This window comes from Lissotriton vulgaris, chromosome 2_1 (assembly GCF_964263255.1).
Source record: "Lissotriton vulgaris chromosome 2_1, aLisVul1.2, whole genome shotgun sequence".
NCBI classification, from domain to species: domain Eukaryota; kingdom Metazoa; phylum Chordata; class Amphibia; order Caudata; family Salamandridae; genus Lissotriton; species Lissotriton vulgaris.
This window is the reverse complement of record NC_141687.1, coordinates 1282320224-1282347967: the sequence shown is the minus strand read 5'-3', so window position 1 is coordinate 1282347967 and position 27744 is coordinate 1282320224. Positions and strand designations below refer to the sequence as shown.

The 27744-nt window shown below is 47.5% G+C and overlaps 1 protein-coding gene across 1 annotated transcript in view; it reads right to left on the bottom strand.

Moving 5' to 3' along the window:
* DSCAML1 (DS cell adhesion molecule like 1) overlaps window positions 1–27744 on the bottom strand; it is a 630702-nt gene that overhangs the window by 530091 nt on the left and 72867 nt on the right. Inside the window, exon 3 of the mRNA XM_086957025.1 lies at window positions 15316–15462. Within this exon, the coding sequence (XP_086813151.1) occupies window positions 15316–15462 (147 nt within the window). The remainder of the gene's footprint in view (window positions 1–15315; window positions 15463–27744) is intronic.

Below are 27744 nucleotides of genomic sequence, written 5' to 3'. Positions count from 1 at the left end.
CCTGTTTATATTTTACGTTTTACTTCGCCTTGCATTCCCTAGGAGTTGAGAACAAGGCAGAACGAGTTTCATAGAGGTGTGTAGATTACATGCACACCCAGTCCTTGGCCTCTCTGCTGTGCGCCCAGAGTGATTTCCGCATATGCCCATTGTGTGAAAGACTGAGCTAAGCAGAGGGAGGATTTCAGAAATATATGAGAGAGAGCAGAAGAAAATGGTGTGAAGGGGAGAATAGAAGTTTCTGAGACCTTCCGAAGGCCACAAACCCTTCGATAAACCTCAGTAATGCTTAATTTACAGTCTCATGTTTTAAGAATTGAATTTCTGGTTATTCACAACACATTCATTGTTATTCATTTATTTGGTACCGCTAACAAGCATTGACAAAAGACAACATGTCTGGCTTGTTTTAGGTAGGAGTTGGTTGTTGAATCCCATGTCTGGATACAATAAGATAAAAGTGATATAGACACAGCGAAATACTGGCCAGGTGGCACCTGTGTGAAGCACAGGATTTAGTTTAAATGTTTTAAGTGGTACCATATTTATATAGGCCACGCCCATGGAGGGGGATCCTAGTTAGGCTTATTTGGCCACGCCCCTCTTAAACCCTAACGCCCTTTTTATCCTACTGAAAGCCCAGAATGCACAGCGAAACCTACTGGCCAATAGTATTTATGTTCTTTGCCAACTTTTTCAAAATCTGAACTTACAGAGACCTAGAAATGGTTCCATTTGTTCATCTCTCAGGTTTTGCTGATTTGTATGTAAAAATGTTTTGGTGTGTGGGGACGAATTTGAGGTCATTTGAAGACAGGAAGTGTTTCCCTCCTCATTCTGAGATTTTATCCTACAGAAACGCCGTTGGGGAATTGAAATATTGTAGGGATCACAGCTGTTATGGTACACATTACAGATACTTCCTGGTTTGTTTCCCCTTAAATCGAGAGTACCAGATCTCATCTCTCCAGTCGCTACCCCACGCCACTACCCACCCACCATTATGAGGCGCCTGTGCCAATATACAGTTAGTATATTGTAATGATTTTAAATAATTGAACAATTAAAGGTTTTTCATTCATTCATTCAATAACTGCTGTGAAGTAGAGGGTATAAACTGCTCTAGAGAGAAAGCTCTTCACCGGACAATAGTTACACAGATAGAGGGTGCACCACTACACCCTTGAGGGCTTACACATTTCACACTCTTATCTCTATTCCCACAAAGCCTGCAGGAGCCCAGCCAGCGGTCACCCAAAGTCGAACCATTTTCAATGCACTATCTCCGATATTTCATCATTCAGAGAATACGCCTCAGGCGTGAGCTCCCATTCCAGCCCAGGAGTTTCCGTTCACCCATTGCGTAATATATGTGCCTTTCAAGGCATGAATTATGGGTCAATCCTGTATCCCCGACCTCTGGGCTCCTGCAAAGTGGCATACCTATCCACCCCGGTGCCTTATTCCTTGTTCCTTATGACACTTCACTATCATTAGTGTCCACTAAACAAGTGTCCCAATATCTACCTATAAACTGTCAGCACCAGAGACCGTAACCTAGCCAGCCTAAGATGAGACCCCTGTGTCTCTTCTAATTAAGAGTAGGACTTCTCATTGCAGGTTATACCCAGGGCACAGGTCCTAATAAAAGAAGTGGGGGGACGCTGTCACCGGAATGGACGTCACAACAGGAAGTGATGTCACAAAAGGTGGCTCCGATCTCGTCCCAGAGAGGCCAAAAAGGTGAAGTCCAGCTGTTTGGCAAGGGGGACAGCGTCCACCCTGTAAAGTAAGTGGGGGACGCCGTCCACCCACGTGGTACCCCGACTCGAACCCTGGTGTTACCCCATTGGATTTCAATTCCGAAGAAAAAGTTATTAGAGGTGAATATAGGAAGAGGTGAAATAAAGCGTGGTTGTGTTAATAGTTAGTTGCCAACAATCAGAAGTTTTGACATAGGGCGGGTTTACATTATATGTCAGTAATTTAAAAATGTAAATGTATAATTTTTTTTATTCGTGACCATGTTAGTCCAATCTGGTAATTTTTTGGTGGAGCCTGGGCAGCGCATGCATTGCGAGGCATGCTATATTCAGGTAGGGACTTGAAGCTCCGCCCACTATCCACCCATATTTTTCCTTGGCGTGTTTCATTGTCCACTGTAAACTGTGGCTGTTCATTGGTCAATAGGCTTAATAGTCCCTCCTTAGTATTGCCTTGTCTCATTTTGTAACCTCCCATGGTGACACCCCTGTTACAAGTGTTAATACTCGGGTAGCCTTTAATTACAGCTTTCGAGCACTATTTTATCAAATAGCAATAGATCTCACATTTGCAAGGGTTTGAGCTATTGGCATTGTAAAGACAATGTCTTTTATTTATCTGTTTTAAAAACAACACATAAATAAAAGGCATTTTCATTTACAATGCCAATAGCTCAAACTCTCGTAAATGCTAGACCTATTGCATTGTAAATGCTTGTTTAACATGCTGCTGTTTTATAATCATGTTTTTAGACTTTTTAAAATGTTTTGTTTCAACATTATTCATTACAACCGATTAGTTCAGATTTGTGTAATAGATGTTTTCACTTACATCTAGTCTACCAAAATTCCTCGTTTTCTAACACAACCCCTCAGCTACCCAAGAAAACACCAAACTGCCACTCGAACCCAACCGTCTTCTTGGGAGAGTACTGAATGGGGATTTCAGGCCATATTGCCCATCACGGTAAGTTAATTCAGACCTTTTGGGGCGAGTGAGTGCCTCCATTCATAAACCTCGATTTGCTTCCAGGAAGTGTCTCGAGGCACTATTAAGGACAAGGTATTGAATGGGTTTAAGGCTACAGAAGAAGAAAAAAATCCTCTAAAGGTAAAGGGTTTACAGTGAAACATTGAAACCAGAAGGCAATGGCATTGGTTGTTTTGTAAAGTTGCCCGGTGACTATTACCAAGGGGGATCGAGGAATAATCAGAAGTGATCGCTTTGATGATCTCAGGGAGAAGGGCTTCAATGGCAGTGATCCAGTAAGGTCAGGCAAATTCCAACAGGGAGATAGTGGAGCTTGGTTACGATCTCTCCGATCATGGGTAGAGTCCCCCAAGGATCAACCCTTTCCCCTACCCTCTTCAATCTTTACCTTGAACCGCACACAGAGGTGCTACGCACCGCCAATATCTCCTACCTCATGTACGCTGATGACACACAGATTTACATTAAAATCTCTTCCCCTGAGGACATTCCCTCCCTGAATGAAGCCTTGAAGCTAACTGTCCACTGGCTCACCGGCAACCAGCTCAAAATTAATGCAAATACAACAGAATTTCTTCTAATCTTCCCACCCAAAACAAATGCAGATATCCAGGAATGGATCAAGGCTATCACAGCGCTAAACTGCCCTCCTACCATGCTGGACTCTGAGAAATCCCTTGGAATAACCCTGGACAGCAGCTTGAACATATCCACTCAATGGCCAAAACTACCAGATTTCACCTGAGTTACCCAAGAAACCTGAAATCCTTCCTCGGTGCTTCCGACCTAAAAACGGCAATCCAGGCACTAGTCATTTCCAGACTACAATATGGATGCTCTACGCTCGCAGGGCTACCCAAGAACTCTCTGGCCCATTGAAAGCCTGCCTCAATGCCGCCGCCAGACTCCTAACTGGCTCAAAGAAATTCAACCACATCTCCGCTCCACCTTAAAGCTCTGAACTGGCTTCCCCTTGAGGCCAGAATCTAACTTAAACTGGCCTGCATTACTCACAAAGCTCTTTACTCCAATTCCCCTACATTTCTCACCCAGAAACTAGTGATATCCGGAGGAGCCAGATACTCCCAATCTGCCAGAGACCTTTTTCTCCAAATAGCATGCTTCCGGAATAAAAAAAAACCTACAACAGGCCTTCTCGGGGGCCGTTCAAAGAATTTTGAACTCTCTCCCGCCTGCCATCAGAAGACTTCCGTCTTTTGAACACTTTAAAAAGGAGAGCAAAACTTTCCTAACGGGCAAATTTCCTCGCATAACAATTACATTACAATCACCTCAGTGTCATGTTCCACCCACCACTTCGGCATTATCCATGGCTTTTATGGAAGATACCTATCCTGCACTCCGGGGCATCACAGCCAAGAGTTGAGAAAGCATGCCTTGTTTTATAATGTATCCACCTGGTTTTTTTTTATCCCAAATGTATGCAGGACTTTAGACTGCTAGTTTTTTTTTGTATAACGTATCTACCTATTTTACCCAATTGGTACCCTCCCTCCTCATTCTTTTGTATACCACCCTTCAATCATGTAAAGGGCTCCGATACCCTCACAGGTCTGGTTCGCGCTCTATAAAACTTTAAAATAAATAAATAAAAAAAGCCTTACTTAATTCAGGAACCTTAAGCAGAGGAAAAATTAGGGAATATGTTTTTTATACCCAAAATTTCTCAGATTAGAGACTCCATCACAGTGGAAAGAGTTTAGGTTGTGAGTATTATAGAATATAGGCACTGTAAGGAAAATGGACTCAAACCGTTTTTTTACGTTTTGACCTCTAGTATTTGGATGGAGTCTCATCCACTGTAATCTCTGGTAAAACTGGGTTTTGAATTGCAATCTATAGTGCCCGCGTTTTACATCAAGCCAGCGATGCATGGACAGATAGGGGAATGCGCTCTTGATCTATTACAATGTACATGGGAGATGCATACTGTGTGTGTACTGTGCGTGTGTGGCTTGGGGTGATCTTGGAGAGTCTCCGTTGGGCTTCACTGCATAGAGCAGTATTCTATATTGGATCTCTTTTGTGGATGGGGCATACAACAGAAGGTGGGAAGAGTCCTCCAGACAGGGATGTACTGCAATACCATCCCTGAGTTCCATGGTAGTAGACCAGTCTCCTGGCAAAGGTGCCCATTTGAAGTGCAGAGACAGTGGTTGCCCCTTTCCTGCTTCAATAGCCCTCAGAGGTGTGACTGCAGCCGGCTTTCTGTAGCAGCTGAATGAGAGAGCACACAAAGGTCCACCCTCTGCTTCTGCCAAGTTTGAATGACAAAGGCTTTAGCTTGGCCAGCCTGGGCCTATTTAACAACATGTCTCGAACCTTCTGAAACTAGCTCCAGAGATGGATCTCTTGAATATGTGTCTACATCTGCAAAGTGAGGGTAATACAGAGTATGAATCCAAGCCAGTGTGCCAAGATTCTTATTGACCAGTAGCAGGACGCACACAGCAGTGTGGGTGAGAAAGGCTTGAGCACCAGAGCCATGAGCCCCAATTGCTAATGTCCTTATCAAGGGGAACAACCTGGATGACTGCCTGGTAAAAGAGGAACTGCCTGCTGCATAAAGGGGATTTGCTGGACTGTATTCTCCAAAGGAGGCCCTTCACTGTCGAGACATCAGCCAAGTTTCATGGTGACTAGGAATCTCCGAAAGGCACTTTAGCCCTAATCCTGACGGATAACCTGCAAAGAGACCATCGCAATGAAAAGGTGGGGTACTGTGTAAGTGCCCTGCGGGAGTACACCATCTGTAAAAGGAGATCACAGCTGTTCGGGAGGAAAGAAGTACTGCGAACATACGGAGTTGCCTTTAAGAGGGGGCACCTCTGTGGAATAAAGTGTTCCAAAGTGCATCAAAATAGGGCCAGAGGGTGTGCATTTATGGGCGTTTGAAGGATCCGCTCACGAGGTGCTCTTGCCAATTTCCAGGTGAGCCTCCAAGGGTCCAAGTCACCCTCAGCCGCACCAGGTCAGCCCTAACTTGACAGGGCTGCCCACAAAAGAAGGCACCAGCATACACCTGGCGACTCCATATCAAGGAGAAATTCCCTGGCATAAGTCTCCAGGAGAGAGAAGGCTGGTGCCCGGAAGGAGAAGGGGCCTGCAGAAAACCATTCTCAGTGAATGTAAGGTTGCTAGGCAACAGGGTAAACATCAAAACTTGAGCTGCAGGGGATCCCTGGCTCCCATAACAAGGTTTGTAAAGTCTGGCTACAGTTTTGTTGTTTCTCTGGGGGAGGAAACTTTTCGCAAATGTTTTAACATTGTTTCAATCCTGACTGAAAATCAGTTTGGTCTCCCTTGGCAGACACCTAATATTTTAATGACAAACCTTGCAGGCTGTATTAAATGACGAATATTTTTGTCAAAAGCAGTACACCTTTCATTTGACTTGTGAATGTTCTAATCCTGTAGCCCTCGGTGTGTTCACTGCAGAAAGCCATTTATTGTGCTGCAGTTTGCCTGCACCGAGTTATTAATAGTTGTATAGGTTGAGGCCTGTAGGCATGCTCATGGTCACTAGGTAGTTCGTGGATAATATTGGCATAATACACTGATGGGGTTAGCTCCTCCTGGGGAAAAAAACCTTCAGGGTAGGTGATGTGCACTCTGGCTAAACTGGACTAAACTTTTGGTTTTGATCAACTTCATTACACCCCACGTAGGCATTCATAACGCTGTGCATAGGGGGAAAATTCCTATACAGGATTTGCTTTTTTCAAATGATAAAGTACGTCACAATAAAAAGATGCTGAGGTTACAGAGTTTGCTGGCAAAAAAAAAAAAATATGTTGAGGTTACAGAGTATGCCACAACAAATGATGCTGAGGTTACAGAGTATGCCACAACAAATGATGCTGAGGTTACAGAGTATGCAAAAACCACAGTTTGATGGACAGAATGCAGAACAATGTCATACATTCACCCCAGTACAGAGATCTGGGCCTAAATCTGTCGTTTTTTTGCACTCCACACCACCCCAGTTCAGACATGGCCATATGCAAATCAGCCTTGACCCTGTGCCTCATGGGGACAGTCCAGCCCGAACTGCCAAGCCATGTCTTTCCTAGACTGGAATCAAGCATCCTAGGACCGGTTTATGGCTATCAGCCGTCTTCAGCCAGGATAGCTTGACTCCAGTGGTGTGGAGAGCATGTGACTCACGTCTGAGCATACCCATCCCACTCGGGGTGACAAATGCAAAAACCACAGTTGATGGACAGAATGCAGAACAATGTCATACCCCAGTACAGAGATTTGGGCCTAAATCCGTCGTTTTTTTGCACTCTACATCACCCCAGTTCAGACATGGCCATATGCAAATCAGCCTTCACCTGAGGTTACAGAGTATGCCACAACAAATGATGCTGAGGTTACGGAGTATCCCACAACAAAATATGCTGAGGTTACACAGCTGGACACAACAAAAGATGCTGAGGTTCCAGAGTATGTCACAACAAATGATGCTGAGGTTACAGAGTATGCCACAACAAAAAACGCTGAGGTTACACAACTGGCCACAACAAAAAATGCTGAGGTTACACAACTGGCCACAACAAAAGATGCTGAGGTTACAGAGTATACCACAACAAAAGATGCTGAGGTTACAGAGTATGCCACAACAAATGATGCTGAGGTTACAGAGTATGCCACAACAAAAGATGCTGAGGTTACAGAGTATGCCACAACAAAAGATGCTGAGGTTACAGAGTATGCCACAACAAAAGATGCTGCGGTTACACAGCTGGACAGAACAAAAAGCGCTGAGTTTACACAGCTGAACACAACAAAAGATGCTGAGGTTCCAGAGTGTGCCACAACAAAACATGCTTAGGTTACAGAGTATGCCACACAACAAAAGATGCTAAGGTTACAGAGTATTCCACAGCAAAAGATGCTGAGGTTACAGAGTATGCCACAACAAAAGATGCTGAGGTTACAGAGTATGCCACAACAAAAGATGCTGAGGTTACAGAGTATGCCACAACAAAAGATGTTGATGTTACACAGCTGGACAGAACAAAAAACGCTGAGTTTACACAGCTGAACACAACAAAAGATGCTGAGGTTCCAGAGCATGCCACAACAAAACATGCTTAGGTTACAGAGTATGCTGCAACAAAAGATGCTGAGGAGGCACAGCTTGACACAACAAAGATACTCAGGTTATAGAGTATGTTACAATAAAAAGATGCTGAGATTATGAAATATGTCACAATAGAAAAATGCTCAGGTTATAGAGTTTGTCACAACAAAATATGAGGAGATTGCATAGTATGTTATAAAAGATGCTTGAGTTAAACAGCTTTTCACAACAAAGATGCTCAAGTTATTGAGTAAATCACAGCAAAAAGATGCTGTAGGTATAGAGTACGTACCATCAAAGATGCTCAGGTTATTGAGTGTGTCACAATAAAAAGATACTCCGGTTATACAATATGTCAGAATAAAAAGATGCTAAGGTTATACAATATGTCAGAATAAAAAGATGCTCAGGGTATAGAGTATGTCAGAACAAAAAGATGCTCAGGGTATAGAGTATGTCAGAACAAAAAGATGCTGTGGTTATAGAGTATGTCAGAACAAAAAGATGCTCAGGGTATAGAGTATGTCAGAACAAAAAGATGCTCAGGGTATAGAGTATGTCAGAACAAAAAGATGCTCAGGGTATAGAGTATGTCAGAACAAAAAGATGCTCAGGGTATAGAGTATGTCAGAACAAAAAGATGCTCAGGGTATAGAGTATGTCAGAACAAAAAGATGCTGTGGTTATAGAGTATGTCAGAACAAAAAGATGCTCAGGGTATGTAGTATGCACACAAAAAAGAGGATTAGGCTATAGACTATGTTGCAACAAAAGATGCTGCAGTTATAAAATACGTCCCATCAAAGATGCTCAGGCTATTGAGTACATAACAATAAAAAAGATACTCAGGTTATACAGTATGTCATAACAAAAAGATGCTCATATTATACAGATGCACAATAAAAAGATGCTGTGGTTCTAGAGTACGCCCCATCAAAGATGCTCAGGTTATAGAGTATGTCACAACAAAAGATGAGGAGATTGCATAGTATGTCACAAAAAGATGCTCAGGTTAAACAGCTTTTCACAACAAAGATGAACAGGTTATAGAGTATGTCACAATAAAAAGATGCTCAGGTTATAGATTATGTCACAATAAAAGATGCTCAGGGTATAGATTATGTCACAATAAAAGATGCTCAGGGTATATATTATGTCACAATAAAAGATGTTCAGGGTATAGATTATGCCACAATAAAAGATGCTCAGGGTATAGATTATGTCACAATAAAAGATGCTCAGGGTATAGATTATGTCACAATAAAAGATGCTCAGGGTATAGATTATGTCACAATAAAAGATGCTCAGGGTATAGATAATGCCACAATAAAAGATGCTCAGGGTATAGATTATGTCACAATAAAAGATGCTCAGGGTATAGATTATGTCACAATAAAAGATGCTCAGGGTATAGATTATGTCACAATAAAAGATGCTCAGGGTATAGATTATGTCATAATAAAAAGATGCTCAGGGTATAGATTATGTCACAATAAAAAGATGCTCAGGGTATAGATTATGTCACAATAAAAAGATGCTCAGGTTAAGGAGTATGTCACAACAAAGATGTTCAGGTTATATAGCATGTCACAACACAAGTGTTTACATTATGGATCCTGTCACCGCAGAATGATTCTCGGGTTATAAAGCAGGTGAAATAAATCTCCCATTACTGAACACGTCACAGCAAAAGGGTACTCAGGAGACTGAGCATGTCAATCAAAACGTTGCTCAGATTACAAACCAGATCATAGCAGAACCATGCTTGAGTCACAGAGCATGGCGTAGGAGAAAAAGGCCCTCTTTACAAAGAAATCACCCACCAATTAGATCGTATTTCACACTAGAGATCCCCCCAAAAGAATGTCTTCAATCGAAAAGCACATAACAGCTGATGACCTGTCGCGGACGCGAAGTGCGAGCATGCCAGAATGCAAAGAGGGAATATTCTTAATTTATGGAACATTTCATAAGGGAACTATTTATAAGATTAAGAACCCATCACTGCAGATACATCCACTTGTTGTGGAGCACAACTTGCACATATATAGCTTTGGAGTATTGAAGTAGAGCTGCTGCCCTAGTATAGCGCACTCAGAATGATTCTTAGGCTAAGCAGTATGTCCAGCAAACAGATGCTTAGGATATACAGAGGGAGGGAAGCACCAGAATTATTAGCATGTTATAGCGCACATTACAGCAGACACATGCTGAGGCTGCAGAGCACGCCACAGAAGAATGAGGCTTAGATTATTGAACATCTCACAGCAAAGAGACACGCATCTCACAGCAAGAAAGGACCGTGAGCTTCTCATTGCAGAAAGAGTCCCAGGATGTGGGGCATCTCACAGCAGAAGGGAGACCTAGATTATGGAATATCTCACAGCCAAGAGACACGCATCTCACAGCAAGAAATGCTCGTGAGCCAGTCATAGCAGAAAGAGTCCCAGGTTATTGAGCATCTCACAGCAGAAAGGAGACCTAGATTATTGAACATCTCACAGCAAAGACATACGCATCTCACAGCAAGAACTGCTCGTGAGCATGTGTCAAGAATTCCCGTCGGGAAGGAGAAATCCGGCACCTGGAAGACACGGACTACAAATCCAAGGATGCTTAGCGGGTAGATGTTATGTAAACAAGTGACCCGTTACATAATTCCAGTAAACACGCCCTATAAAGGGAGGAACCCAAAGGAAGAACACTGTCGGATATTGTGTTTACACCGACGTACCTGCTTCGTGAAGAGCAGCGTTCCGAAGAGGTAATCCCGTCAGGCAAGAACGGAGGTAGGTCGAGTCGTTACTCCCTGGGCCGTGTCTTGCCAAGTTTACCCTGTTCCTGACCCGGAAGCTCTACCGGACTACCATTGAGCGTTGCCTTGACTCGGCTGAGTCTAGGTGTCTTGGGCCTTGTGCTGGTTGGAGCCGTGCTCCCAGCCCGACCCGAGATACAAAGACTACAATCTGTAACGCCCACCAGGAGGTGTTTTCCGCGTTACAGTTTAGGAAGTCTACCGGATCGATCGAGCGGCTGCTCTCGATCCCGGGGCATTACGAGGAAGAGGTCGAGCGGCTGCTCCCTTCAGGTAGAGACCCCGGCTGGCTGTTTCCCTGTCTCCTCTAATCTCCCTATCCCTCTGCGTACCCCTCACAGCTTACCGATTGGCATTTTCGGCCATTGCTTATCTGCCCTCTGTTGGAATACGCCGGGACCGGCGTAATTGCAGAGGATGATTAGGACCATCCGAGCTGTGGGCTGGTAACGTGGATAGACTGGAGGATTCCGGTAACTATAAACTTTCATTTCCTTATTGTATCATTTTTTGCCTTCATTAAACTACAAAAAACGTACACAAGTGGTTGCGTCCTCATTTCGTGTCTGTTCGCGATCCTGAGACATCAGGACGTTACAGCATGTCGCAGCAGAAAGAGTCCCAGGATATGGGGCATCTCACAGCAGAATGGAGACCTAGATTATTGAACATCTCACAGCAAAGAGATACGCATCTCACAGCAAGAAATGCTCGCGAGCCAGTCATAGCAGAAAGAGTCCCAGGTTATTGAGCATCTCACAGCAGAAAGGAGACTTCGGTTATTGAACATCTCACAGCAAAGAGATATGCATCTCACAGCAAGAAATGCTCGCGAGCCTGTCATAGCAGAGAGTCCCAGGTTATTGAGCATCTCACAGCATAAATGAGACTTCAGCTATTGAACCTCTCACAGCAAAGAGATACGCATCTCACAGCAAGAAATGCTCGCGAGCCTGTCATAGCAGAGAGTGCCAGGTTATTGAGCATCTCACAGCAGAAATGAGACCTCTGTTATTGAACCTCTCACAGCAGAGGGACATGCATCTCACAGTAAGAAATGCTCACGAGCATCTTATTGCAGAAAGAGTCCCAGGATATGGAGCATCTCACAGCAGAAGGGAGACCTAGATTATAGAACATCTCACAGCAAAGAGATACGCATCTCACAGCAAGAAAGGCTCGTGAGCATGTCGCAGCAGAAAGAGTCCCAGGATATGGAGCATCTAACAGCAGAAAGGAGACCTAGATTATGGAACATCTCACAGCAAACAGATACGCATCTCACAGCAAGAAAGGCTTGTGAGCATGTCGCAGCAGAAAGAGTCCCAGGATATAGAGCATCTCACAGCAGAAAGGAGACTTCGGTTCTTGAACATCTCACAGCAGAGGGACATGCATCTCACAATAAGAAATGCTCACGAGCATCTCATTGCAGAAAGAGTCCCATGATATGGAGCATCTCACAGCAGAAGGGAGACCTAAATCATGGAACATCTCACAGCAAAGAGACACGCATCTCACAGCAAGAGATGCCCGTGAGCATGTCGCAGCAGAAAGAGTCCCAGGATATGGGGCATCTCACAGCAGAATGGAGACCTAGATTATTGAACATCTCACAGCAAAGAGATAAGCATCTCACAGCAAGAAATGGTCGCGAGCCAGTCATAGCAGAAAGAGTCCCAGGTTATGGAGCATCTCACAGCAGAAAGGAGACCTAGATTATTGAACATCTCACAGCAAAGAGATACGCATCTCACAGCAAGAAATGCTCGTGAGCATGTCGCAGCAGAAAGAGTCCCAGGATATGGGGCATCTCACAGCAGAATGGAGACCTAGATTATTGAACATCTCGCAGCAAAGAGATACGCATCTCACAGCAAGAAATGCTCGCGAGCCAGTCATAGCAGAGAGAATCCCAGGTTATTGAGCATCTCACAGCAGAAAGGAGACTTCGGTTATTGAACATCTCACAGCAAAGAGATACGCATCTCACAGTAAGAAATGCTCGCGAGCCAATCATAACAGAAAGAGTCCCAGGTTATTGAGCATCTCACAGCAGAAAGGAGACCTAGATTATGGAACATCTCACAGCAAACAGATACACATCTCACAGCAAGAAATGCTCGTGAGCATGTCGAAGCAGAAAGAGTCCCAGGATATGGAGCATCTCACAGCAGAATGGAGACCTAGATTATGGAACATCTCACAGCAAAGAGACACGCATCTCACAGCAAGAGATGCTCGTGAGCATGTCGCAGCAGAAGGAGTCCCAGGATATGGAGCATCTCACAGCAGAATGGAGACCTAGATTATGGAACATCTCACAGCAAAGAGACACGCATCTCACAGCAAGAGATGCTCGTGAGCATGTCGCAGCAGAAGGAGTCCCAGGATATGGAGCATCTCACAGCAGAAAGGAGACCTAGATTATTGAACATCTCACAGCAAACAGATACGCATCTCACAGCAAGAAATGCTCGCGAGACTGTTATAGCAGAAAGAGTCCCAGGTTATTGAGCATCTCACAGCAGAAAGGAGACTTCAGCTATTGAACATCTCACAGCAAAGAGATACGCATCTCACAGCAAGAAATGCTCGCGACCCTGTCATAGCAGGGAGTCCCAGGTTATTGAGCATCTCACAGCAGAAATGAGACCTCTGTTATTGAACCTCTCACAGCAGAGGGACATGCATCTCACAGTAAGAAATGCTCACGAGCATCTTATTGCAGAAAGAGTCCCAGGATATGGAGCATCTCACAGCAGAAGGGAGACCTAGATTATAGATCATCTCACAGCAAAGAGATACGCATCTCACAGCAAGAAAGGCTCGTGAGCATGTCGCAGCAGAAAGAGTCCCAGGATATGGAGCATCTCACAGTAGAAAGGAGACCTAGATTATGGAACATCTCACAGCAAACAGATACGCATCTCACAGCAAGAAAGGCTCGTGAGCATGTCGCAGCAGAAAGAGTCCCAGGATATAGAGCATCTCACAGCAAAAAGGAGACTTCGGTTCTTGAACATCTCACAGCAGAGGGACATGCATCTCACAATAAGAAATGCTCACGAGCATCTCATTGCAGAAAGAGTCCCATGATATGGAGCATCTCACAGCAGAAGGGAGACCTAGATCATGGAACATATCACAGCAAAGAGACACGCATCTCACAGCAAGAGATGCTTGTGAGCTTCTCATTGCAGAAAGAGTCCCAGGATATGGGGCATCTCACAGCAGAATGAGACCTAGATTATTGAACATCTCACAGCAAAGAGATAAGCATCTCACAGCAAGAAATGCTCGCGAGCCAGTCATAGCAGAAAGAGTCCCAGGTTATTGAGCATCTCACAGCAGAAAGGAGACCTAGATTATTGAACATCTCACAGCAAAGAGATACGCCTCTCACAGCAAGAAATGCTCGTGAGCATGTCGCAGCAGAAAGAGTCCCAGGATATGGGGCATCTCACAGCAGAATGGAGACCTAGATTATTGAACATCTCACAGCAAAGAGATACGCATCTCACAGTAAGAAATGCTCGCGAGCCAATCATAGCAGAAAGAGTCCCAGGTTATTGAGCATCTCACAGCAGAAAGTAGACTTTGGTTATTGAACATCTCACAGCAAAGAGATACGCATCTCACAGCAAGAAATGCTCGTGAGCATGTCGCAGCAGAAAGAGTCCCCGGATATGGGGCATCTCACAGCAGAATGGTGACCTAGATTATTGAACATCTCACAGCAAAGAGATACGCATCTCACAGCAAGAAATGCTCGCGAGCCAGTCATAGCAGAAAGAGTCCCAGGTTATTGAGCATTTCACAGCAGAAAGGAGACTTCGGTTATTGAACATCTCACAGCAAAGAGGCACGCATCTCACAGCAAGAGATGCTCGTGAGCCTGTCACAGCAGAAAGAGTCCCAGGTTATGGAACGTCTCACAGCAGAATGGAGACCTAGATTATTGAACATCTCACAGCAAAGAGATACGCATCTCACAGCAAGAAATGCTCGTGAGCCTGTCATAGCAGAAAGAGTCCCAGGTTATGGAACGTCTCACAGAAGAAAGATTCTCGAGTATTTCAGCAAAAAATGCTCAGTTTATAGAGCATGTCATGGCAATTATACGGATAATGCCACTGCAAAAGCATACTCAGGATATTGAGCAGGTCTTAGCAGAAATATGCTCAACCTACAGAATACATCAAAACTAAAATATGCTCAGATGGCTGATCAGGTCACAGCAAGAAGATGCTTCGGTTATGGAGTCTGTCACAATAGAAAGATGCTCAAACTAGATAGCATGACACAACAGAAAGAGGCTTGGCTTGCACTACCTTCACATAAAAAGATGCTCAGTTAGTGAGCATGATACATTAGAAAGATGCCCTGATTGCTGATGACGTCATAACAGAAAGAGGCTTAGGTTATGGAGTATGTCACCGTAGAAAGATGCTCAGGCTAGACAGCATGTCGCAGTAGAATGATGCTCTGGTTGTAGAACACATACCAACAAAAGATGCTCCTATTGTTAAGCATATCACATCAGGAAGCTTTTCTGATTACAGACAACATCACAGGATAAAGACATTCGAGTTATACAGCAAGGGCCCCTACACCACAAGGATTCTCGTCTTACCTGGGACGATGGAGACGGTGTCCTTCTCCCACGATACAACACTAACGTATTCCTGCACAGTAGAGGTGATGAGGCACTTGAAAACAGCCACGCTTCCGCGCATCGACCTCTGGTCTTCAACCCGCACTGAGTATGGTTCCCTGAAAACTGAGGAGAAAAGTAGGTCCATTATGGCGTGCGAAGGCGAGTCGGGTCGAAGTAAAATCCATAAACGAATACAACTCTTGCACAAATCTTTTCACTTTTTGGACCCAAACAGCGATGCTGCCCTATAGGTCCACCTGGCCTCACCACTCTATTCCACCTTATTTTAACACAGCTGTGCCCCTTATTTCTCCATACTACTGCCCCCTTTAGTGTTAGGTCTCCAACGCATCTTGTGTAGGGCGCTCCATACATTGAGAGGACTTTATGAAATCAATGTGTTTAATGTAACTCTGAGCCTCCACCTCTCAGTCATGGTACCATGCACTGAAAACCCTTTTCTGGTGAAAAGTGGAACATCTTGAACTGTATGTTTACTGCTTTGATGCACATAAATATTATTGCTTTGGCCCAACCCATCTCTTCATGTAGCGCAGAGTTACTTAGATTTACAATCTTCTACACAAGGAATTTGTGACTTGAACTTAAAAGCCTGACCCCAAGTGGCATAGTAGCCTCGTTGACAGGTTCACAGAACCCAAGAGTGTTAACTATAGTGCATGGCAGCAAGGAGGCCATGTTTTCAGGATAACCTCTATGTAGATACATTCCTATTCAGATTCTTATATGTATATATATTTTTGGGGGTTATCCTGAAAGTCTAGTGTGAATTTAACCTTGCAGCCTGGTATTTGCGTGGTTTCGCTGGATTTTAAAGAAACTCTCAGATGCCATGAGCTCTCTCCCAATTGGGCGAGCCAACAAAAATGGGGAGCAAAAGCGAGGCCGAGCGCTATTCCATGATGGTTGGCCACTATGACGCCTCCTCTCTGTTGAGGGATCTGGAACAGCGTGCTATAATGTCCGGGTGCTCGCGATATCACAATTCTGGCAATTGTGGTGGGGCGATGGGTGGGGCCATAGGGAGTGGAATTAAAGAGGCAGCGAGATTGGGGCTCAGCCTTTTGCTTCACTGCCTCATCCCACCCAGGAGACCGCTCACTGTGTGATTTTTCAAACTTTACTTTGCCTATCAGGTCCTGTCAAGTATTGCAGATAACTTTTTTCGCATTGGGCGGGGTGAGTCATGATTGGCAGGAATGTTATCAGAGTTACCATGCACAGTTCACAAAATAATACACTGACGAGATCAGTGTCAGTGAGACCTCAAAGGGGTGTGCTTGCAGCATTCGTTAGAGAAGCTGCAATTGGAGAAGTTGGAAGGGTCGCTCTGGCGGCCTTTAGCCCAGCCTTACAAATGTGCATTGGCGCTTTGGGACACTGGCCCTTTGGGGGTTGGAGGATGCAGTCTATGCCAGGTTGTCCAGAATGGCTCTCTGGTGGGCGTGGGGGTTGCGAATGCTCTGGGATGAACAGGCCTCCCGCATGCAGATAAACTCTGTTAATTCGTACAAACAGCACTTTGAAAGAGAAGCATAGGGGTTTTCCTAAAAGAGCATTAATCCAGAGTTGGGCATGGGGTGATCCAGGTACAGGTCAAGCATGAGCTCACAGAAGTTGCTTGCTATGGTGGTATAGGGGCTAGGTGACTGGATGTCTAGCAGAAATCTGGGGGAAAGATATACAAATATTGTAAAACTTTCAAATTGTGTTTTCAATGATACATTTGTTTAATTTTGATGTGTTAAATGTGATAAATATGGTCAATCTCGAACTAAAAAACCTACTGGTGTGGACTCAGGCAGTTTAGTTGGACAACGTGTACCGATCAGCGGGAGGAGGGAGAGGGGCCTGCATTTCAGTAGACTAGGTGCAAAAAGGGACTCAGCGTGTCCCATCACAAAGGTAACTGTCCCAAAGAACAAAGGATTCTTGAATTTCTTCTCTTGGCACCCAAGGGGATCGATCCCTCATGAACTCCACCAGGGCATTGCAGCAAGTAGCACGATAGACTCTAGGCATGTCAGCAAACTCTCCAAACCAAAGCGAAGTACGAGAAACGAAAACAATGCTCAATACAAAAACATCCACAAATAGGAATTTTGGAAGCAGATAGTGGAGCCCTAAGATAGAGTATAGTTGAGCTTGCTCAAAATATCTGAAATGCTTGACTAATAATCTTGGGGTGACCACCTGCAAGGACCACAAGCATTGGCAAAGTCCATATGTCCAGCTGGCATTTTGAATCAGAGTAACATGTTTAAAAAAGTCAGCTGCGCAGAATGATTATTTTCCTATACAATGCATCTATGAGATAAAAATCGAAAATGTGATGATTTAGAGTACTTTTAATATGTAAACTAACCCCTCATGCATTGGAATGCAAACATTCGCTAGGCGGAAGAATGATACACCAAACAGCTAATGGCATTTGATGAGAAATGCAACCCTATGGGCAGAGCCAAAACCCTCACCGTATATTTTAAAGAATTGTTAACAATACATATTGCATTCAGCTGCGAAATTATGCCAGACCTAATAATATGGGCTGAAAGAATAAATGGTTTGTTACAATAGTTGAACTCTCTAAAGTCTATTCATGAAGGGACTTGCTGTGGTTTGTAATGGAAAACCCTCGAGTGTTTTCTTCAAGATGGCAACGGTTTGGCTTGTAAGGACCCTGGTGCCACCCTGGCCCGCTCTCAGGAGGCCAAAGCCCTCGCGAGCCGACCCCCTCAGTTCCAATTCACCGTCTCCTTACTCGCCGTTTCTCACGTTTGTGTTTCTCCAGTCCACCATTTTCTCACAGGCTTTACTGTATTGGGTAACCAGTGCAGCTTGCGAAGGTTGGAAAGTGGTCCGTGTACATTACTGCACATCTGCACTGCTGGTCCGTGCTTTGGGACGTGCAGGCCACAGGTGCACCTGCTACGCCTCCGTGTGCGCTTCTGAGTAGGTGTTCAACCAGGCACACAAGCCGCACGCTCTGCTACACTTCCTGGCAACACCTTCCGCTGCGTTAACCAATTCAACCATAGGAAACCTCGGATGAGTGACAGCCGGCACAGTCGGATTCTTTATTTAGATCATAATCATGATAGAAAAGCACTTCCTGAACGTACTTCATCTGTAGGTTACAAGACAAAATCTTTGGGGAACTGTTGCTCCGCTCAAAAATTGGGCATCAGGAGCATGATGACTGGGGCTGAGACATGAATATCCCCAAACCGCATTTACACAAAGGGTTGTATTGAATGTGCAGCGCTGCTGAAGACTGGGGCTTCCTGTTGCCTCTTCGTCTCCAGTACCACTGGATGTGCAGGGTTGGTGCATAGTGGGCCCCTCGCTGCAGACCGAATGGAACAAATGCCCCCCACAGCTCTGCCACGGCATCTTAGTTCTCCTACTTCTCTGCTGCTGTATTCCACCTCCCCTCTTCACTACATCCCACAATCCTGCTACATCACCTCTCCCCCACTCTATGCTATTTCACTGCTGCATTGCTGCTGCACCCTTAGTGCCCATTGGTGCAGCGCTAATACAGCCTTTGCCTTCCGGAGCACTGCTACTGCACCGTTGCCCTCTCGCTGCACTGTTTCTGCAGCTCATCCCCGCACTGCTACAGCATCCTACGGCTCCCATAACACCTACTGCACCGTTGCCCTCTCGCTGCACTGTTTCTGCAGCTCATCCCCGCACTGCTACAGCATCCTACGGCTCCCATAACACCTACTGCACCGTTGCCCCCTCGCTGCACTGTTTCTGCAGCTCATCCCCGCACTGCTACAGCATCCTACGGCTCCCATAACACCTACTGCACCGTTGCCCTCTCGCTGCACTGTTTCTGCAGCTCATCCCCGCACTGCTACAGCATCCTACGGCTCCCATAACACCTACTGCGCCGTTGCCCTCTCGCTGCACTGTTTCTGCAGCTCATCCCCGCACTGCTACAGCATCCTACGGCTCCCATAACACCTACTGCACCGTTGCCCTCTCGCTGCACTGTTTCTGCAGCTCATCCCCGCACTGCTACAGCAACCAACGGCTCCCATAACACCTACTGCACCGTTGCCCTCTCGCTGCACTGTTTCTGCAGCTCATCCCAGCACTGCTACAGCAACCTACGGCTACCATAACACCTACTGCACCGTTGCCCTCTCGCTGCACTGTTTCTGCAGCTCATCCCCGCACTGCTACAGCAACCTACGGCTCCCATAACACCTACTGCGCCGTTGCCCTCTCGCTGCACTGTTTCTGCAGCTTATTCCAGCACTGCCACAGCAACCTACGGCTCCCATAACACCTACTGCACCGTTGCCCTCTCGCTGCACTGTTTCTGCAGCTCATCCCCGCACTGCTACAGCATCCTACGGCTCCCATAACACCTACTGCACCATTGCCCCCTCGCTGCACTGTTTCTGCAGCTCATCCCCGCACTGCAACAGCATCCTACGGCACCCATAACACCTACTGCACCGTTGCCCTCTCGCTGCACTGTTTCTGCAGCTCATCCCCGCACTGCTACAGCACCCTACGGCTCCCATAACACCTACTGCACCGTTGCCCTCTCGCTGCACTGTTTCTGCAGCTCATCCCCGCACTGCTACAGCAACCTACGGCTCCCATAACACCTACTGCGCCGTTGCCCTCTAGCTGCACTGTTTCTGCAGCTCATCCCAGCACTGCTACAGCAACCTACGGCTCCCATAACACCTACTACGCCGTTGCCCTCTCGCTGCACTGTTTCTGCAGCTCATCCCAGCACTGCCACAGCAACCTACGGCTCCCATAACACCTACTGCACCGTTGCCCTCTCGCTGCACTGTTTCTGCAGCTCATCCCCGCACTGCTACAGCATCCTACGGCTCCCATAACACCTACTGCACCATTGCCCCCTCGCTGCACTGTTTCTGCAGCTCATCCCCGCACTGCAAGAGCATCCTACGGCTCCCATAACACCTACTGCACCGTTGCCCCCTCGCTGCACTGTTTCTGCAGCTCATCCCCGCACTGCTACAGCAACCTACGGCTCCCATAACACCTACTGCGCCGTTGCCCTCTCGCTGCACTGTTTCTGCAGCTCATCCCAGCACTGCTACAGCAACCTACGGCTCCCATAACACCTAGTGCACCGTTGCCCTCTCGCTGCACTGTTTCTGCAGCTCATCCCCGCACTGCTACAGCATCCTACGGCTCCCATAACACCTACTGCACCGTTGCCCTCTCGCTGCACTGTTTCTGCAGCTCATCCCAGCACTGCTACAGCAACCTACAGCTCCCATAACACCTACTACGCCGTTGCCCTCTCGCTGCACTGTTTCTGCAGCTCATCCCAGCACTGCCACAGCAACCTACAGCTCCCATAACACCTAGTGCACCGTTGCCCTCTCGCTGCACTGTTTCTGCAGCTCATCCCCGCACTGCTACAGCATCCTACGGCTCCCATAACACTTACTGCACCATTGCCCCCTCGCTGCACTGTTTCTGCAGCTCATCCCAGCACTGCCACAGAAACCTACGGCTCCCATAACACCTACTGCACCATTGCCCTCTCGCTGCACTGTTTCTGCAGCTCATCCCCGCACTGCTACAGCATCCTACGGCTCCCATAACACCTACTGCACCGTTGCCCCCTCGCTGCACTGTTTCTGCAGCTCATCCCGCACTGCTACAGCAACCTACGGCTCCCATAACACCTACTGCACCGTTGCCCTCTCGCTGCACTGTTTCTGCAGCTCATCCCCGCACTGCTACAGCAACCTACGGCTCCCATAACACCTACTGCACCGTTGCCCTCTCGCTGCACTGTTTCTGCAGCTCATCCGGGCACTGCTACAGCAACCTACGGCTCCCATAACACCTACTGCACCGTTACCCTTTCGCTGCACTGTTTCTGCAGCTCATCCGGGCACTGCTACAGCAACCTACGGCTCCCATAACACCTACTGCACCGTTACCCTTTCGCTGCACTGTTTCTGCATCTCATCCCCGCATTGCTAGAGCAACCTACGGCTCCCATAACACCTACTGCGCCGTTGCCCTCTAGCTGCACTGTTTCTGCAGCTCATCCCCGCACTGCTACAGCAACCTACGGCTCCCATAACACCTACTGCGCCGTTGCCCTCTCGCTGCACTGTTTCTGCAGCTCATCCCCGCACTGCTACAGCAACCTACGGCTCCCATAACACCTACTGCACCGTTGCCCTCTCGCTGCACTGTTTCTGCATCTCATCCCCGCACTGCTACAGCAATCTACGGCTCCCATAACACCTAGTGCACAGTTGCCCTCTCGCTGCACTGTTTCTGCAGCTCATCCCCGCACTGCCACAGCAACCTACAGCTCCCATAACACCTAGTGCACCGTTGCCCTCTCGCTGCACTGTTTCTACATCTCATCCCCGCACTGCTACAGCAACCTACGGCTCCCATAACACCTAGTGCACCCTGAACCTCTTGCTTCACTGTTTCTGCAGCTCATCCCCGCATTGCTACAGAAACCTACGGCTCCCATAACACCTACTGCACCGTTGCCCTCTCACTGCACTGTTTCTGCAGCTCATCCCCGCACTGCTACAGCAACCTACGGCTCCCATAACACCTACTGCACTGTTGCCCTCTCGCTGCACTGTTTCTGCATCTCATCCCCACACTGCTACAGCAACCTACAGCTCCCATACCACTTACTGCACCGTTGCCCTCTCGCTGCACTGTTTCTGCATCTCATCCCCGCACTGCTACAGCAACCTACGGCTCCCATAACACCAACTGCACCGTTGCCCTCTCGCTGAACTGTTTCTGCAGCTCATCCCAGCACTGCCACAGCAACCTACAGCTCCCATAACACCAACTGCACCGTTGCCCTCTCACTGCACTGTTTCTGCAGCTCATCCCCGCACTGCTACAGCAACCTAAGGCTCCCATAACACCTACTGCACCGTTGCCCCCTCGCTGCACTGTTTCTGCATCTCATCCCCGCACTGCTACAGCAACCTACGGCTCCCATAACACCTAGTGCACACTGAACCTCTTGCTGCACTGTTTCTGCATCTCATCCCCGCACTGCTACAGCAACCTACGGCTCCCATAACACCTACTGCACCGTTGCCCTCTCGCTGCACTGTTTCTGCAGGTTTCTGCTACAGCAACCTACGGCTCCCATAACACCTAGTGCACCCTGAACCTCTCGCTGCACTGTTTCTGCAGCTCATACCCGCACTGCTACAGCAACCTACGGCTCCCATAACATCTACTGCACCATTGGACTCTCGCTGCACTGTTTCTGCAGCTCATCCCCGCACTGCTACAGCAACCTACGGCTCCCATAACACATAATGCACCCTGAACCTCTCGCTGCACTGTTTCTGCAGTTCATCCCCGCACTGCTACAGCAACCTACGGCTCCCATAAACACCTAGTGCACCTTGAACCTCTTGCTGCACTGTTTCTGCAGCTCATCCCCGCACTGCTACAGCAACCTACGGCTCCCATAACACCTACTGAACCGTTGCCCAATCACTGCACTGTTTCTGCAGCTCCTCCCCGCACTGGTACAGCAACCTACGTCTCCCATAACACCTAGTGCACCCTGAACCTCTCGCTGCATTCCTACTCCATCCTTCCTCCCCACTGCGGTGCTCTTTCAGGGCATCCCCTTTCTGTGCTGTTACAGATGAGCATTCCACTGAAGTGTTATTGCAACATGCCCCGCCCACCCTCCTCCAGAGTAATTATGAATTGTACTGCTCCAGCATTGTGTTGCTACACTGTAAAATACACACTTCATTGCTACGCAAAGTTTACTTCCAACTGCAACTTCTTTCCAACGTTCGCATTCCTTTGCAACCAAAGTCTATCTAGGCCTGGGGTAGTTGGCGAGCGTGAGCACAGAAAATCTTATTCTAGACCATCTCCTGATGAGATTTATCAACGCAGGTGGTCGTGGATGGCCGCTATCGCTTGCCTGGAGAAACCTTACATTCACATTGAGGAAGCTGTCACTCAAGTAGAACATCTATTCGAGCAGCAGATAGAAGTAGCGCACTCTAGCACTGCACATTGTGCTGTTTTCCAGTGTGAGAAAAACACCAGGCATTAAAAACAGCATGAACGGGGCGACCTAACTCACTCCACCGGTTGCGGAACTCCACGTAGTGCTGCAGAGTTTTTGTGTCGCTTCACATACAGGGACTCCGCGAACTCCGCCCAGACCCAAATCTATCCTTCACCCTTACTGCAACATTACTCTCTCCTGGGCAACCTTTACAGTGTTACTCTCTCCTGGTCCTCCCCCTGCAGCATCCATGCCTCCTCTGCAGGCGGGGCTTGAATATAATAAAACTGTAATGTTACTCTTTGACGGATTGGCCCCAACTGCAGGGTTACTCTATACTAGACTTGCCTGGCAACTTCAACAATATTTCTTCCCAAGAGCCCCCTATTACAGTGTTGTGTTCCTTCCTTGGTCTCCACAGCAGAATATTCTTTTTTCCAAGCATGTTTATTGAATTTTCAAGTACAAGCATACAACAAGAAGAGTTAGAAATTAACCCCTTCCATGCTGGTGACGAACCCCAGCCGTCACGCTCTGCGGCGCTCGTGTGCTGATGACGGCTGGGGTTCGTCACGGCCCCGCCCTGTTCTTTTGTTTACCGCACAGCGGCGGAAACGGCCCAGCATGGAAGGGGTTAAATAAAATGAGACAGAAAAACAAGGGGGGTGGGAGAAGAAACGAGGGTAACGAGTATGTGAATGTTCTGTAATGTCTGATGCATAACATAATTCTGAATATACCTAAACAAGGAAAACAAAGCAATGGGAGGGTAAAGCAGAACAAAGCCCACCGAAGTGGGACTTGATTTTATCCCTTGTGGGGTTAGTCTATCTGACTCCCACTGCTCTGCCCTGGGCTCACACACCAGGCATGCACTGTCCAGCCTCCACTGCAAGCCTTTACTCTTCGACCTCCACTGCAGGGCTATACAATCCGGCCTCCACTGCAGGGCTTTACTCTCCGGCCTCCACTGCAAGCCTTTACTCTCCGACCTCCACTGCAGGACTATACAATCCGGCCTCCACTGCAGGGCTTTACTCTCCGGCCTCCAGTGCAGGGCTTTACTCTCCGGCCTCCACTGCAAGGCTTTACTCTCCGGCCCCCACTGCAGGGCTACACCCTCCGGCCCCCACTGCAAGGCTTTACTCTCCGGCCCCCACTGCAAGGCTTTACTATCTGGCCCCCACTGCAAGGCTTTACTATCTGGCCCCCACTGCAAGGCTTTACTCTCCGGCCCCCACTGCAGGGCTATACTGAGTGGCCCTCACTGCAGGGCTATAATGTCTGGCCCTCACTGCAGGGCTATACTGTCCGGCCCTCACTTCAGGGCTATACTGTCCGGCCCTCACTGCAGGGCTATACTGTCCGGCCCTCACTGCAGGGCTATACTGTCCGGCCCTCACTGCAGGGCTATACTTTTCGGCCCTCACTGCAGGGCTATACTGTCTGGGCCCCACTGCAGGGCTATACTGTGCGGCTCTCACTGCAAGGCTATATTCTCAGTATCCCATTGCAGGGCTATACTCTCTGGCCCAAACTGCGGGCCATTCTCTCCGACCCCCACTTCATGGCTATATTCTCTGTCACCCACTGTAGGGCTTTACTCTTCAGCCTCCACAAGCAGGGCTATTCAGGGGTATTCTCTCCGGCTCCCACTGCAGATTTATACTCTGGGCACAAGTACTAAAAAAAGAAGTGGGGGGACGTGGTCACCTTTCGTGACGTCACAACAGGAAGTGACGTCACGAAATGTGGCTTGCACCAGCGGGCTCATTGCCTCCCCTTGCTCACCCCTTAGATGCGATTGTTCCACGCTCGGTGGCTCATGCGGCCTCTCAGCCCCAGGGTCACAGGGTCAGATTCCACTGCCTGTTCTCTGTTGCGTTAGCTTACTCTGAAATCCCTTTTAAAGCGCATGGCCTTTCTGGGACGAGATCCCATCTCGACACAGACAGGCCAAAGAGTGAAGTCCAGCTGTTTGGCAGGGGGGACGGCGTCCACCCAGTAAAATAAGTGGGGGGACGCCGTCCACCCACATGGTACCCCGACTCGAGCCCTGGTTATACTCTCCGCCCCCCCTGCAGGGCTATACTCTCCGGCCTCCACTGGGTTACCCTGTCCTGTGCCACCCGCTGCAGTGCTACTCTGTCCTGGGCCACCCGCTGTGATCTTACTCGGTCTTGGCCCACCTTCCCCGTACTCTCAATACGCACATGTTATTTTCCTAACTTCGCAACATTTGCTCTTGGAGGCCAGAGTTTCTACTCTGATCAGCCACAACAGAGGCCATCGGCATCAGGGGTGCAGGAGGAGGGCAGGACCGCAGGTCAGGCTGACGTCCTTCTCATCGTTTGCACACTTTAGCACATATTAATACACTTAATCTAAGAAAATGTCCATTTGAACTGAAGCAGTGGTCACTGTGAGGACACCATGTTTCACCGGGGGTGCCCAGAGCCCGCCAGTTGTGGCGTCCGTCGATCACAGCCGCTCCCTCGACAGCGCATGCGCGCCAGAGAGGGTTCGTGGCAGGCAGCCACCTGTCGCTCGCACCCCCGTGTTTGCTAATTAAACTCTTATAAATTCACCATTACTCAGAGCAACGAAATGTTTATGGCTCTGGGAGCCCCGGGGTGCCACTGGATGAACGGGGAGGGAGGGAGGCGGTGTGTGCGCGGAGATGTATCGGCGGACGAGTTTCCAAGTTCTAGAAGCGCAATCTGATAAAGGGAGACGGAAAACCCCAAATGAAGTGTCAAGCTGGACAAATTCCTATTTATAGCAAGTCGGACCGTTTCGCACAGGATGCGGAATCGAATGGTCGATTTTTTTTCTTTTTACTAATTTAAAAAAACCAAAAAACAGCTGCGGGTAATGGGTGAAGTGAACGGACTCCTTATCCATACTGTATGCCGTGGTGGCCAGAAGCAAATGTGAAGGACAATTTAACAGATCGCTAGATGACGCCCACTGACGGAAGTCCCCTATAAAGTATTCGATTTTTGGAAAAACAACATTATGTCAAGAAATGAAAGTCCTAAAAAGTACTGCCCTGAATGTAAGCCTCGGAAGGACACAAGTCATCCAGTAGAAAGCATGGTAAAGAAGCTATGCTTAAAGGGAAACAAAACACAAGAACAGGAAAGGACGCCATTGAAGAAGAAGCAAGCAAATGAGATTGACAAGAAAAACACGCAACGACAAGCAATGGGCTGACCCCAAGCCCACTGTCAGCATTGGTACTGTGTGCAACATGTCTTTTGGCATCTGAAAGCGAATGCTGTCTGGGGCATAAATGCAGAGACCTTGGTGACAGTATCATTTCCTTATTTACCAGAACTCAAAGAACTAATAGCTAAGCAGGAGGGAACAAGAAGGGGGACAGGAAGGACGAATTAAAAGAAGATGCAGAGAGATGGGGTAGGGGAAAAAGCAACTAAAAAACATAAAACGAGAGAATGAAGAAAAGGATGAAAGAGGCAGCGATAGGAAGGAGCAAAGAAAATTTGGAGGCGTGCAACCTTAGAAAAAAAGCTAACATCTTATCAGCTGTAGGTAGAGCTGAAGGTAAGGGAGGTGAATGCCTCTAGCATTCGCTTTTAAGCTGCATCTCTCCAATATCATTGATATCTCAGGGCGGGCGACCCTCTACCACAGTAAGCACATAAATTTGGACCCAGAACCTAAAGAAACCATAAACATAGCAATGGGACCTGCAAAGATAATCACAGATACCAGCACACTACAAACTTAAGCTACACGTCTATCTGTCCCGCTTCTTATTTATCAAACAGCTAAGCGTGGAAACCGAAGGCAAGTGCACCCCCCTGGTCACTCACGCACAACACCAAAACACTACTCACATACACTCAAGATAAAGACCAAAGACAACACACTCTCAATGCCCCTGTGTAGTATGGTATTTATGTTGGTAAGCATCTCTACACCTGCATAGAGGTAGTAACTTCTATATAAATGCTACAATACTAAGGAAGAAACAGGGAAGGTGTGGCAGGGTTTTCTCTCTATTGAAGGAAAACGAAACCCATTCCAACACACCTTGGCAACGCGTGGACGTGTAACAATAGGATTCAGCAAGTTACTTCTGTATATAAAACACAGACAATCCGCCTGCAAGGCCAGTAGGGCTGGGGCAGTGTTAGACACATGCCAAGTTCACAATTCTTTAAGGCACGAAAGGCCAGAGCAGAGTCAGGTTCCCTTGCTTCACAAGCAGGAAGAGCTGGGGCCTAGCCATGCATCACATGTGCCTGTTTTTTGGTCATAGCCCTGTGTCCCCTGAGCAGCACCTTCTCTGGAGTCGCCACTCTCGG